This window comes from Gopherus flavomarginatus, chromosome 20, assembly GCF_025201925.1.
Source record: "Gopherus flavomarginatus isolate rGopFla2 chromosome 20, rGopFla2.mat.asm, whole genome shotgun sequence".
NCBI lineage: Eukaryota > Metazoa > Chordata > Testudines > Testudinidae > Gopherus > Gopherus flavomarginatus.
This window is the reverse complement of record NC_066636.1, coordinates 3599798-3612150: the sequence shown is the minus strand read 5'-3', so window position 1 is coordinate 3612150 and position 12353 is coordinate 3599798. Positions and strand designations below refer to the sequence as shown.

Here is a 12353-nt window from a genome sequence, read left to right as displayed (position 1 = left end):
TCTCCTGTTCTCTGCCAAGGGCCAGGCACAGAGGCTTCAGAGGGCATGAATAGAACAAGGCCGTTCCAGAGTGATCCAGCCCCTGTCCAGTCCTGGCTGCTGCCAATGAGCTTTTGGGACCTCTAGAGTGTGAGGTTTTGTCCTGGTCCATCTTGGCTAAGTCATCAAAGGCCCTATCCTCTGAACTTAACTAGTTCTCTTCTTGAACCCAGTTATAATTTTGACCTTCCCCGCATCCCCTGGCAGTGAGGTCCCCAGGCTGGCCAGCTGTTGGTGAGGGAAGTAGTTATGCTTCTCTTACACCTGCTTCCTGGTCTCTTCCTAGTGACCAAGTTCTTAGTGTCCCCACCCCTAATGCTTCTCCACACTGTTCATGATTTTATAGACTCATATCCCCCCCTCAGTCACCTTGTTTCTAAGCTGAACAGGCCAAGTCTCTTCAATCTCTGCACCTGCAAGCTGTTCCATACCACACCGTTTATTGCTCTTCTCTGCACCTTTTTCCACTTCTAATTTTTGTTTTGAGATGGGCACAGAACTGCACCAAGTATTCGAGGTGTGGTCGTACCATGGATTTATACCCCAGTGGTATATTTTCTGTCTTACTGTCTCTTCACTTCCTCATGCTTGTTCTCTTTTTGAGAGCACTATCCACACTGCCTACCTGACCTTTCATGAGCAGTGACAGCACGGGAGGCTACATTTTTGTGGGCAGCATGGGGACTGTTTCCCCTGTGCGTTCCTTTGCATTTATCAACATTGAATTTCACTTGCCTTGGTGTTGCAAAGGGACATCACTACACTAGGTAACTCTTAGCAACAGCAGCTTTGGATTTCCCTAGCTTGAGTAACTCTCTGTTGCTTGCAAACTCTGCCGCCTCAGTCTTTACGTCTTACCAGTCAGCTGGGAATATGGCAGTCCCCGAACAGATCCCCAGCAGTCACCACTATTTATTTCCTTGATTCCTAGGTGAGAGTTAAAAGATAGGAAACAGTTACTGATCCACTCGGTACAAAAAGGCAATCCAACTATACAAGGAAATTGCAGCTGGTCCAAACCAACAATGAGCCAGGAGTGACCCATTGGCTATATGGCTCCCTATGCACCTAGATAATGTCAGGGTGGGGCTGGCCTGGGGACTGACTTGAAAGATATAACTCAGAGATGATGGAGGCTGGCAGCAGAGAAGGAGGTGACAGCTTCCTGAGTGGGGGACACACAACAGGCCAGGAACAGCAGACAAGCAGCTGGTGATTGAGGTGATAGAGAAGTGGAGCCAGGGGTGGGGTAGACAAAGCACCATAGCTCAGATCTATTACCCATGTATGATAGAAGGGAAACTGAGTCACAGGAGGCAACGGGCTCTTGGAGGAGGGGGCTTATAAGCTATTTCTCTGAAAAACCCCATCTGCTGCTCGCCACAACCCATCCTCCTTCCATGCCAGCACTTGCTTTCACTGCCTGCAACATCTATTTACTCCCTTAGAAGGGGAAGTAGCACCTTTTCCTCCTGTGTTTGAAAGTCCTGAGTAACCTAGCATGGCTCTGTTACTCAGGACCTTCCCACTAACACGGGCGGCTTCTGCAGGAGGGAGAACACAAGCTGGGGTTAGCAAAGCCCTCCTGCTCTAACCACGAGACCCTACTCCCTTCCCACAAGTGGGGCTAGAACCAAGGAGTCCTGGTGCCCACTGGACCACAACCCAGCTGTCCTATTATTTTCCTTTTCAAATCTAGGCCAGGTGAGCTGATTCAAATGGCAACACCAGGCTGCCACCCAGTGGCCAATGTGGCTATGACAGGGAGGAAGAGCCACTTCTTCAGCAAGGTCGCCCTGTGGGCATCGGCCTTGGACTCCCAGGCTGCGTGTGATCCACTTAGGAGCTGACGTCAGCGGGAAGCGAGGCTGAGGACACCAGCCAGGGCGTGTGGCGCAGGGATGCGGGATGGGGATGTTCACAGACGGTAGCGCGGGGCCTAGCATCAGACCTCTCGGCTGGTTGGGAAAGTCCAATACTAGCTGCCAGCCCTGTAGCGCCTGTGTGAAGCTGCAGTGGGGTGACCCAGCTGGGGCACTGGAATCCTGGGGAGCTGGGTTCTGGGAGCAGCTAGAGGCTGCAGATGAGATGCCAGGGGGCTGGACCCTGGCCTAGACGCAGCCAGAGATAGGTCCTGCCCCTGCTGAGATCAGGGCCCTGTTGTGCCAGGCACTGCCCAGAAACAGCAAGAGACAGGCCCTGCCCTAGCTGAGATCAGGGCCCCATTGTGCCAGGCACTGCCCAGAAACACAGCAGAGACAGGCCCTGCCCTAGCTGAGATCAGGGCCCTGTTGTGCCAGGCGCTGCCCAGAAACAGCAAGAGACAGGCCCTGCCCTAGCTGAGATCAGGGCCCTGTTGGGCCCGACCCTGCCCAGATACAGCAAGAGACAATCCCTGCCCCACCTGAGATCAGGGCCCTGTTGTGCCAGGTGCTTCCCAGACACAGTGAGAGCCAATCCCTGGCCCAGCTGAGATCAGGGCCCTGTTGTGCCGGGTGCTGCCCTGCTGAAGCCAATCCCTGGCCCTAGATGTCACAATCTCCATAGGAAGGGATGATTATGGTGCCCATTGTACTGACAGGCAAACTGTGGCCCCAAGAGATGCAGTGACTCTCCTAAGGTCACAAAAGCAGCCTGGCAGAACTGAATAATGAACCGAGATGTCCGAATCCATGGTCTTAACGCTAGCCCAATCCTAGCACCACACTGGAGGCACCAGGGCCAGCCAGCTGCCAGGGCAGAGCCTCCCCCCCCCGGGAGCACAGCACCCCCTTGAGCTGTGCTGGGACATCAGGGGCAATCCTGACTGCCAGGGCAGAGCCCTCCACCCTGCTCCCTGTAGCACAGAGGCTGGGGGGCAGACCTGACTCCAGCTGGGGATTTATGGCAGCCTGCTGGGAGGGACCTAATTTCAAAGAGATCTAACCAGAGGGGCGCCGGCAGGGGATGGTGCCTCTGCCATCTCCTCATCCCGGCTCTGAATAAAGGGCTCAGAGAAAATCCCAGCTGCTTACGCAATGGGATTAGGCACAAAGGCAGGGAAACCCTTGGAGCTGCTGGATGTGGCAGTGAGGAACATCTGGCCTTGCTGCCCTGGATTGAGCCACTTATGGGGGGTGGGGGAAGGGGAAATGATTCTTTAATAACCCCTTATTGTCCCCTGGAGCTGGCTTCCACGGACCCCTTTAGCTTCAGGATGTGGAGTGTAGGCAGAATTCCAGTGCCAGGGATGGAACCCAGGAGTCCTGGCTCCCAGCCCCCCAACCCTTCCGTCCTCGCTCTAACCACTAGACCCCCCTACTCCCTGCATAGAACTCAGGAATATTATTAATGCCTCCCCATGCATGATGGGGGGCTGTAGTCCTTATGGCTGAGGAAGCCGGCTGGAAGACTACAGCTCCCATAGTGCACTGCTGCCAGCCCTTGCGGCATCACGGGAAATGTATTCCAGTGACCGAGTGACTAGAACTCCCATGCTGCCCCGCTCGCCATACTGGGTGCACAGCCTCATGGGAGATGTAGTCCGATGGGACTGTAACCTTTTCTGATTCCCATAGAGCTTTGCTCCCAGACAAGATTGGTGGGCGTTGCATCTTGGGTGTTGTAGTCCAATTATACCCAGTTTGGCCAATAGAAAGGCTGGTCCAAGGGAAACTAGTAACTACAGCTCCCAGAGTGCACTGGGGCAGGGCAAGAGTCAATCCACCTTGCTGCTCATTGCGGCGCATGTGCTAGGGACTGGTGGGGTCTAGTGAGTATCAGGTTCTGGGAGCCCGGACTCCTGGGTTCTGGCCCCTGGTTCGGAGGGGCCTGTGGGATCTGGTGGGTTAGAGCAGGGTGGGCTGGGAGCCAGGACTCCTGGGTTCTATCCCTGCCCCCGAGAGGGGTGTGAGGTCTGGTGAGTTAGAGCAGGGTGGGCTGGGAGCCAGGACTCCTGGGTTCTATCCCTGCCCCAGGGAGGGGTTTAGGGTCTGGGGAGTTAGAGCAGGGTGGGCTGGGAGCCAGGACTCCTGGGTTCTATCCCTGCCCCCGGGAGGGGTGTGTGGTCTGGGGAGTTAGAGCAGGGTGGGCTGGGAGCCAGGACTCCTGGGTCCCCTCCCTGCCCCCGGGAGGGGTGTGAGGTCTGGTGGGTTAGAGCAGAGTGGGCTGGGAGCCAGGACTCCTGGGTCCTCTCCTTGCCCCCGGGAGGGGTGTGAGGTCTGGTGGGTTAGAGCAGGGTGGGCTGGGAGCCAGGACTCATGGGTTCTCTCCCTGCCCCTGGGAGGGGTGTGAGGTCTGGTGGGTTAGAGCAGAGTGGGCTGGGAGCCAGGACTCCTGGGTCCTCTCCTTGCCCCCGGGAGGGGTGTGAGGTCTGGTGGGTTAGAGCAGGGTGGGCTGGGAGCCAGGACTCATGGGTCCCCTCCCTGCCCCCGGGAGGGGTGTAGGGTCTGGTGGGTTAGAGCAGGGTGGGCTGGGAGCCGGGATTCCTGGGTTCTCTCCCTGCCCCTGGGAGGGGTGTGAGGTCTGGTGAGTTAGAGCAGGGTGGGCTGAGAGCCAGGACTCCTGGGTTCTATCCCTGCCCCCGGGAGGGGTGTGAGGTGTGGGGAGTTAGAGCAGGGTGGGCTGGGAGCCAGGACTTCTGGGTTCTCTCCCTGCCCCTGGGAGGGGTGTGAGGTCTGGTGAGTTAGAGCAGGGTGGGCTGGGAGCCAGGACTCTTGGGTCCTCTCCTTGCCCCCGGGAGGGGTGTGAGGTGTGGGGAGTTAGAGCAGGGTGGGCTGAGAGCCAGGACTCCTGGGTTCTATCCCTGCCCCAGGGAGGGGTGTAGGGTCTGGTGGGTTAGAGCAGGGTGGGCTGGGAGCCAGGACTCCTAGGTTCTATCCCTGCCTCCGAGAGGGGTGTGAGGTTTGGGGAGTTAGAGTAGGGTGGGCTGGGAGCCAGGACTCCTGGGTTCTATCCCTGTCATTCTCCCCAGGCAGGATCCGGGTGGTGCCAGACAGGCCCCCCAGCCCACCCCCACACTGATCCTGGTGCCAGCAGAGTCATGACCCTCTTCCACTTTGGCAACTGCTTCGCACTGGCCTATTTCCCCTACTTCATCACCTACAAGTGCAGCGGCCTGTGAGTGCCCGGTCCGGGGTCTGTACTTACGGCAGGGGCTCTGCCCAGCTGGGGAGGCAGGGTTCGGGGTGCAGTAATGCTCCCAGGTGAGGGAGGAGGGCTGGGCTGGGCTGGGCTGGGGATACTACCTGGGGGGCAGGAGACTGGGGTAGATGGGTCCATGGAGCAGAGCAGGGCTGCGGGAAGAGGGTGGGATAGCGGGGTAGATGGGCTGAGTGGGGCAGGATACCGGGGTAGAATGGCCCCTCGGGCTGAGCGGGACAGGATATACTGGGGTAGATGGGGCCCCTGAGGCTGAGCAGGGCCAGGATACAGGGGTAGATGGGGCCCCTGGGGCTGAGTGGGGTGGTGGGTGAGATACTGGGGTAGATGGGCGCATGGGACTGAATGGGGAGGGGGTGGGATAGTGGGGTAGATGGGCTGAGTGGTGCAGGATAACGGGGTAGATTGGTCCCTGGGGCTGAGCGGGGCAGGATACAGGGGTAGATGGGCCCATGGGGCTGAGCGGGGCAGGATACAGGGGTAGATGGGCGCATGGGCTGAGCGGGGCAGGATACTGGGGTAGATGGGGCCCTGGGGCTGAGTGGGGTGGTGGGTGAGATACTGGGGTAGATGGGGCCCAGGGGCTGAGCGGGGCAGGGTACAGGGGTAGATGGGCTGAGCGGGGCAGGCTACCGGGGGAGATGGGCGCATGGGGTGAGCGGGGAGGGGGCGGGATAGATGGGCTGAGCGAGGCAGGATACCAGGGTAGATGGGGCCCTGGGGCTGAGCGAGGCAGGATACCGGGGTAAATGAGCGCATGGGGTAAGCGGGGAGGGGGTGGAATAGCGGGCTAGATGGGGCCCTGGGGCTGAGCAGGGTAGGGTACCGGGCTGATGGGGCCCTGGGTCTGAGCGAGGCAGGATACCGGGGTAGATGAGCGCATGGGGTGAGCAGGGAGGGGGTGGGATAGCAGGGTAGATGGGGCCCTGGGGCTGAGCAGGGTAGGGTACCGGGCTGATGGGGCCCTGGGGCTGAGCGAGGCAGGATACCGGGGTAGATGGGCGCATGGGGTGAGCGGGGAGGGAGTGGGATAACGGGGTAGCTGGGGCCCAGGGGCTGAGCGAGGCAGGATACCGGGGTAGATGGGCACATGGGGCTGAATCGAGGTCTTGGTGACACCCCTGCATTGTTTGGGCTGGTGGATTCCTCCCTCTGCCATGAATTTGCTTTTGCTCCTGGGACTGCAGGGGTGGCTGTGGGGGGAGGGGTTGGACTGTCCTGGGTTGGGAACATCATGGTGGGGGGGGCACCTCCACATGCCCCCAGCTGATCTCTTCCCCCCTCCCCCGCAGGTCAGAGTACAACGCTTTCTGGAGATGTGTCCAAGCTGGAGCTACCTACCTCTTTGTCCAGCTCTGCAAGGTGAGGGATGCGTCTGTCACCGACCTCAGGGCTGGGGGCCAGGACTCCTGGGTTCTCTCCCCAGCTCTGGGAGAGGAGTGGGGTCTAGGGGTTAGAGCAGGAGGGGCATTTGAAGCCAGGACTCCTGGGTTCTCTCCCTGGTTCTGTGAGGGGAGTGGGGTCCAGTGCTTAGAGTGGGGAGGGGGCTGGGAGCCAGGTCTCCTGGGTTCTATCCCCAGCTCTGGGAAGGGAGTAAGGGCCGGTGGTTAGAGCAGGGGGATGTTTGGAGCCAGAACTCCTGGGTTCTCTCCCTGGCTCTGGGAGGGGAGTGGGCAGGAAGCAGAATGAGAGCTTACATGGGCCTATTGACCTGGTCTGGGAGGCGCTGGACCCGCCGCTGTGACGTTGTGTTGTGTTGTGTGTCGTTGCTTTTCGTTCCAGATGCTGTTCTTGGCCACTTTCTTTCCCACCTGGGAGGGTGGAGCCGGGGCTTATGATTTTGTGGGGGTAAGTTCAACTTGGGGATGGGGTAGGGGGGAGAGCCCAGGGCTGGACTAGCAGGGGCTTGTGGGTTGGGAGTGAGGGGCACCGTTTAACCCCGTGTATTCCCCAGGAGTTCATGAAGGCCACGGTGGACCTGGCTGACCTGGTGGGGCTGCACCTGGTGATGTCGAGGAACGCAGGGAAGGGCGAGTACAAGATCATGGTGGCAGCCATGGGATGGGCCACGGCCGAGCTCGTCATGTCCAGGTGGGACCCGCCCGCCCGCTGAGCCGGGCCAGGGCTTGGATGGGAGACCTCCCCTGGCGGCCAAGCCTGGCCCCAGTGCGGAGCTAGGGAGCGCCGTGCTGCCAGGGGTGGGAGTGGGGCCCAAGTTCCCTCTAAGCTGCGTGGCCGCGCAGCAGCCTATGAAGTGCCCCGCAGACAGTGGCGGGGAGAGATGCCCCTCCCTCAGCCCCGGATCTGCCTCGGTGCCCCTCCCTCAGCCCCACTCTGGACTGGAGCTGCTGCGGTGGGGAGAGGTGTCTCTCCCCCGCCAGCCCAGGTGCTGCTGCAGGGAGTTTTCTCTCCCCACCGTAGCCTGGGGCAGCCTGCACCCCAACCCCCCCAGCCCCACCCCAGAGCCCACAGCCCCAGCTCTGAGCCCCACACCCCCTGCCGGAGCCCTCACCCCCACACCCCAGCTCTGAGCCCTTCATCCCCAGCCCCACCCCAGAGCCGACACCCCCAGCAGGAACCGTCACCCCTACATTCCCCTGCACCACAACCCCCCCAGCCCCACCCCAGAGCCCACAGCCCCAGCTCTGAGCCCCACACCCCCTGCCGGAGCCCTCACCCCCACACCCCAGCTCTGAGCCCTTCATCCCCAGCCCCACCCCAGAGCTGACGCCCCCAGCCGGAACCCTCACCCCTACATCCCCCTGCACCACAACCCTTTACCCCAGCCCTGCACCCCACACTCCAGCTCTGAGCCTCTCATCCCCAACCCCACCCCAGAGCCCACATCCCCAGCCCTGCACCCCTCATCCCTGACCCCACCTCACAGCCCACACCCCCAGCCGGAACCCTCACCCCTGCATCCCCCTGCACCACAACCCTTTACCCCAGCCCTGCACCCCACACTCCAGCTCTGAGCCCCTCATCCCCAACCCCACCCCAGAGCCCACATCCCCAGCCAGAGCCCACCCCCCAGCCCTGCACCCCTCATCCCTGACCCCACCTCACAGCCCACACCCCCAGCCGGAACCCTCACCCCTGCATCCCCCTGCACCACAACCCTTTACCCCAGCCCTGCACCCCACACTCCAACTCTGAGCCCCTCATCCCCAACTCCACCCCAGAGCCCACATCCCCAGCCAGAGCCCACCCCCCAGCCCTGCACCCCTCATCCCTGACCTCATCCCAGAGCCTGCACCCCCGGCCGGAGCCCTCACCCCCTCCGAACCCCAACCCACTGCCCCAGCTCTGAGCCCCTCATCCCTGACCCCACCCCAGAGCCCACATCCCCAGCCAGAGCCCACCCCCCAGCCCTGCACCCCTCATCCCTGACCTCATCCCAGAGCTCGCACCCCCAGCCAGAGCCCTCGCCTCCTCCAACCCTTTGCCTCAGCCCTGAGCCCCCTCCCATACTCCAAACACCTCAACCCCACCCCCGCTACATGAATTTTGTTACATGCCCCAATGTGGAGGTGATATGTCACAGGGTTGTGTCACACGTTGCCTCCATATTGGGGTACATAACAAATTTCATTCCCCACATGAGTGGGAAAATTTAAACGGAACATAGGTGAGGACTCTCCCCGCAGTCAGGGCTGGCCCCGGTTCCCTAGCGCAGCACTAGGGGGCGCTGTGCCACAGTGAACAGTCACCGACTCAGGGCCCTATGAAATGTCATTGGGACAAAGGATTCTCCTTCGCGTCCCGTCCTGATGTTCTGTGCGGCTGTTCCCCAGCAGCCCCAGAGCTGGCTGCATCTCAGTGCTGGATGAGCACTCCCTGCCTCGCCCAGCTGCAGTGTTTGGGCTGAGCAACCTCCGACCCTCCCTGTGTCTCTCTCAGGTGCATTCCTCTCTGGGTGGGAGCCCGTGGCATTGAGTTTGACTGGAAATATATCCAGATGAGCATCGACTCCAACATCAGTCTGGTGAGAGCCCCTCTCCTGCTGCCTGGGCCTTCTGCTGCGAGCTTCCCCGGGACAGTGCCCCAGCTGCAAGGAATGGGACAGGCCGGTGCTGTGAACTTCCCCAGGACAGTGCCCCAGCCCCAAGGAAGGGGATGCTCTGGGGCTGTGAGCTTCCCCGGGACAGTGCCCTAGCTCCAAGGAGGGGGACGTGCAGGTGCTGCGAGCTTCCCCGGGGCAGCGCCCTAGCCCCAAGGAAGGGGATGCTCTGGCACTGTGAGCTTCCCCGGGACAGTGCCCTAGCCCCAAGGAAGGGGATGCTCTGGCGCTGCGAGCTTCCCTGGGGCAGCGCCCCAGCCCCAAGGAAGGGGATGCTCTGGTCCTGTGAACTTTCCCGGGATAGTGTCCTAGCCCCAAGGAGGGGGACGTGCAGGTGCTGCGAGCGTCCCCGGGACAGTGCCCTAGCCCCAAGGAGGGGGACGTGCAGGTGCTGCGAGCTTCCCCGGGGCAGCGCCCTAGCCCCAAGGAAGGGGATGCTCTGGCGCTGCGAGCTTCCCCGGGGCAGCGCCCTAGCCCCAAGGAAGGGGATGCTCTGGCGCTGCGAGCTTCCCCGGGGCAGCGCCCTAGCCCCAAGGAAGGGGATGCTCTGGTCCTGTGAACTTTCCCGGGGCAGCGCCCCAGCCCCAAGGAAGGGGACATGCCAGTGCTGCGAGCTTCCCCAGGACAGTGCCCCAACCCCAAGGAAGGGGACATTCTGGCGCTGCGAGGTTCCCTAGGACCGTGCCCCAGATGACATTGGGTGGGCAGTGGACAAACTGATGCTGTGATCTTCCCCCGAGCAGTGCTCCAGTTGTGGGGGGGTGGGACCCTGGTGCTGCGATCTTCCCCAGGACAGTGCCCAGCTCTCTCTGACACATTCCTGCCCTGTGTTCCCTCCTCAGGTTCACTACATCGCCATGGCTGCCCTGGTGTGGATGTTTACCCGCTACGACCTGCCCAAGCGCTACCGCCTGCCCCTCACCCTGCTGCTGGGCCTCAGTGTCTACAAGGCCTTCTTCATGGAGTGAGTGCTGGGGGTGGGGCATTTGGGGGCGGAGCCGCTCGGGGCGGGGCACAGGGCTCCAGGGCAGTTGGGGATGTGGCTGGAGGTGGGAGTCAAGGGGGGGCTGGCTGGGCCGGTCAGATTGGGAGGTGAGAGTCGCAGCTGGAGGGAGGACAGAGACCTAGGTGGGGTGCAGGGGTTGGCAAACAGGCTAAGGTTCCCGCTGGACCTGGCTGGGGCCAGGGGGAGGCTCTAGGGGCCGGGGCTGGGGGGGGGGATTATCTGGGCCGAGGGCCTGGCTGGGGTGGTGGAGCTTGTCTTGGGACAAGTCCCTCCAGAGACGTTTGGGGCCCCTGAAATCATATGTGCTGGTGTTCCCCTCCCTCCCTTTGCCCTAGGACAATCGCAAACCCCCCACATCTCCCCCCCACCCTTGTTCAGGGCCGACAGTTTCATTTCGTGCAGACAACCGTGAACTGCTTTGTCAAAAATCTTCCTCAACCTTGACGGTCTCCGTTGCGGCCCGCCATCCCCCAGCGCCAGGCGCTGTACATTCACAGAGCACTTCTCTCCCCCCCCCCCCCCCCGTTCGCTCTTGCTGATGGGGTGTGGGGACATTGTGGTGCTGTGAGCTTCCCCAGGGCAGTGCCCTAGCCTTGGAATTCCTGCTAACTCACATCTCCGCCTGTCCGTCTCTCTCCTCTCCAGATCCTTCGTTCACGTCTTCCTGCTGGGCAGCTGGACAGCGCTGCTGGTCAAAGCTGTCATCACCGGCTTCCTGGCGCTTAGCTCCCTGGGTCTCTTCGTTACCTTGGTCCACGGAAACTAATCGCCCCCACCCCCACCCCGCCAGGGATACTCTCAGCTCTGCAACCTAGGGACCTTGGGGATGGCTAAACACCCGGTTTTGCTGCCCGCCGTGGCACGGGATCCAATCCATGTTGGATCCACCAGCACAAGGGTCAGAATAAACCACAGCTGTCGGGTTTTTTTATTTTCAACATTTTCTGTGTGTGGTATTCGGGGTATGGAGGTGTCTTTGTGTCGCTGCTGCCCCGTGCTGGAGGGGACGATCTCTGCTCGTGTGTGTGTGTGTGTGTGTGTGCGCGCGCATGCATGCATGCATGCCTGGCTGACTGACTGACTGCGTGCAGCCCCCTGCTGGCGGGGACGAGCCGTGTGTGTGTGTGTGTGTATGTGCGTGCGTCCCTCCCTCTCTGCTGGACGGGATGAGCCCTGCTGTGTGTCCCTGCTGGAGGGGACGAGTCCTGCTCGTGTGTGTGTGTGCCCTGCCTGCCTGAAGCTCCCTGCTGGAGGGGACGAGGTGTGTGTGTGTGTGTGTGTGTGCGTGCGTGCGTCCGTCCGTCCGTCCGTCCGTCCGTCCCTCCCTGCTGGAGGGGATGAGCCCTGCTCTGTGCGTGTGTCCGTCCGTCCCTGCTGGACAGGATGAGCCCCGCTGTGCGTGTGTCCCTGCTGGATGGGATGAGTCCTGCTCTGTGTGTGTGAGAATCACAGAATCATAGATTATTAGGGTTGGAAGGGACCTCAAGAGATCATCTAGTCCAACCCCGCTTAAAGCAGGACCAATCCCCAAATGGCCCCCTCAAAGATTGAACTCACAACCCTGGGTTTAGCAGGGGACGAGCCCTGCCCTGTGTGTGTGAACGTGTGTGCCAGGCACCCTCTGTCTCTCAGGGTGGGAATCGACCCAGGTCTGCTCAGCTCAGCAGAGGGGGCCTGATCCAGTGCTGGATGATGAACACCGAAACGGGGGTGATTACAGGGCAGGGTGCAGGGGCAGTGGCTGGAGACAGCTCTTGGTGGGCACCGTCCCAGCGCCGACAGGTCTGTGAGGCTGGGGGAGCCTCCCCCAGGGGACGGGGAACCCAGCATGGCAGGGGATGGTCCCTCTCCCCTCCTGGGCAGAATAGACTGGCACTAGGCTTGGGTGGATTGATTTAAATCAATTGTAATCAGGATTCAAATCGGCGAGCGCAGGAACCCGGCACCGTAACCAGCCGCGCTTTCTAGTGATTTTTTTTTTCCTAAGGAAACCCTGAGCCTCCTTAGCCAGTAACCATGAAAACCCAGTCATTGCAATGGGACTCCGAGCCCATCCAGGCCAGGACCCAGTAACCCCAGCCCAGCCCTGATGTGGGGTTTGTCCAACCA

The 12353-nt window shown here is 61.1% G+C and overlaps 1 protein-coding gene across 8 annotated transcripts; it reads left to right on the top strand.

Moving 5' to 3' along the window:
• Positions 1–3718: 3718 nt before the first annotated feature.
• On the top strand, positions 3719–11182 carry TMEM147 (transmembrane protein 147). Of its 8 annotated transcripts, none has more exons than XM_050930301.1 (8): positions 3720–3790; positions 4991–5136; positions 6471–6540; positions 6961–7026; positions 7133–7269; positions 9079–9163; positions 10081–10202; positions 10890–11182. In XM_050930301.1, the coding sequence occupies exons 2-8, from the start codon at positions 5060–5062 to the stop codon at positions 11008–11010; spliced, it is 678 nt and encodes a 225-aa protein (XP_050786258.1). In that variant the 5' UTR covers positions 3720–3790; positions 4991–5059; the 3' UTR covers positions 11011–11182. The 8 variants fall into 8 exon arrangements, with proteins under 8 accessions (XP_050786263.1, XP_050786258.1, XP_050786264.1 ...); XM_050930305.1 differs by lacking the exon at positions 3720–3790 and adding an exon at positions 3792–3861; XM_050930303.1 differs by lacking the exon at positions 3720–3790 and adding an exon at positions 4008–4160 and having other exon boundaries at positions 4921–5136.
• The last annotated feature ends 1171 nt before the right edge of the window (positions 11183–12353 follow it).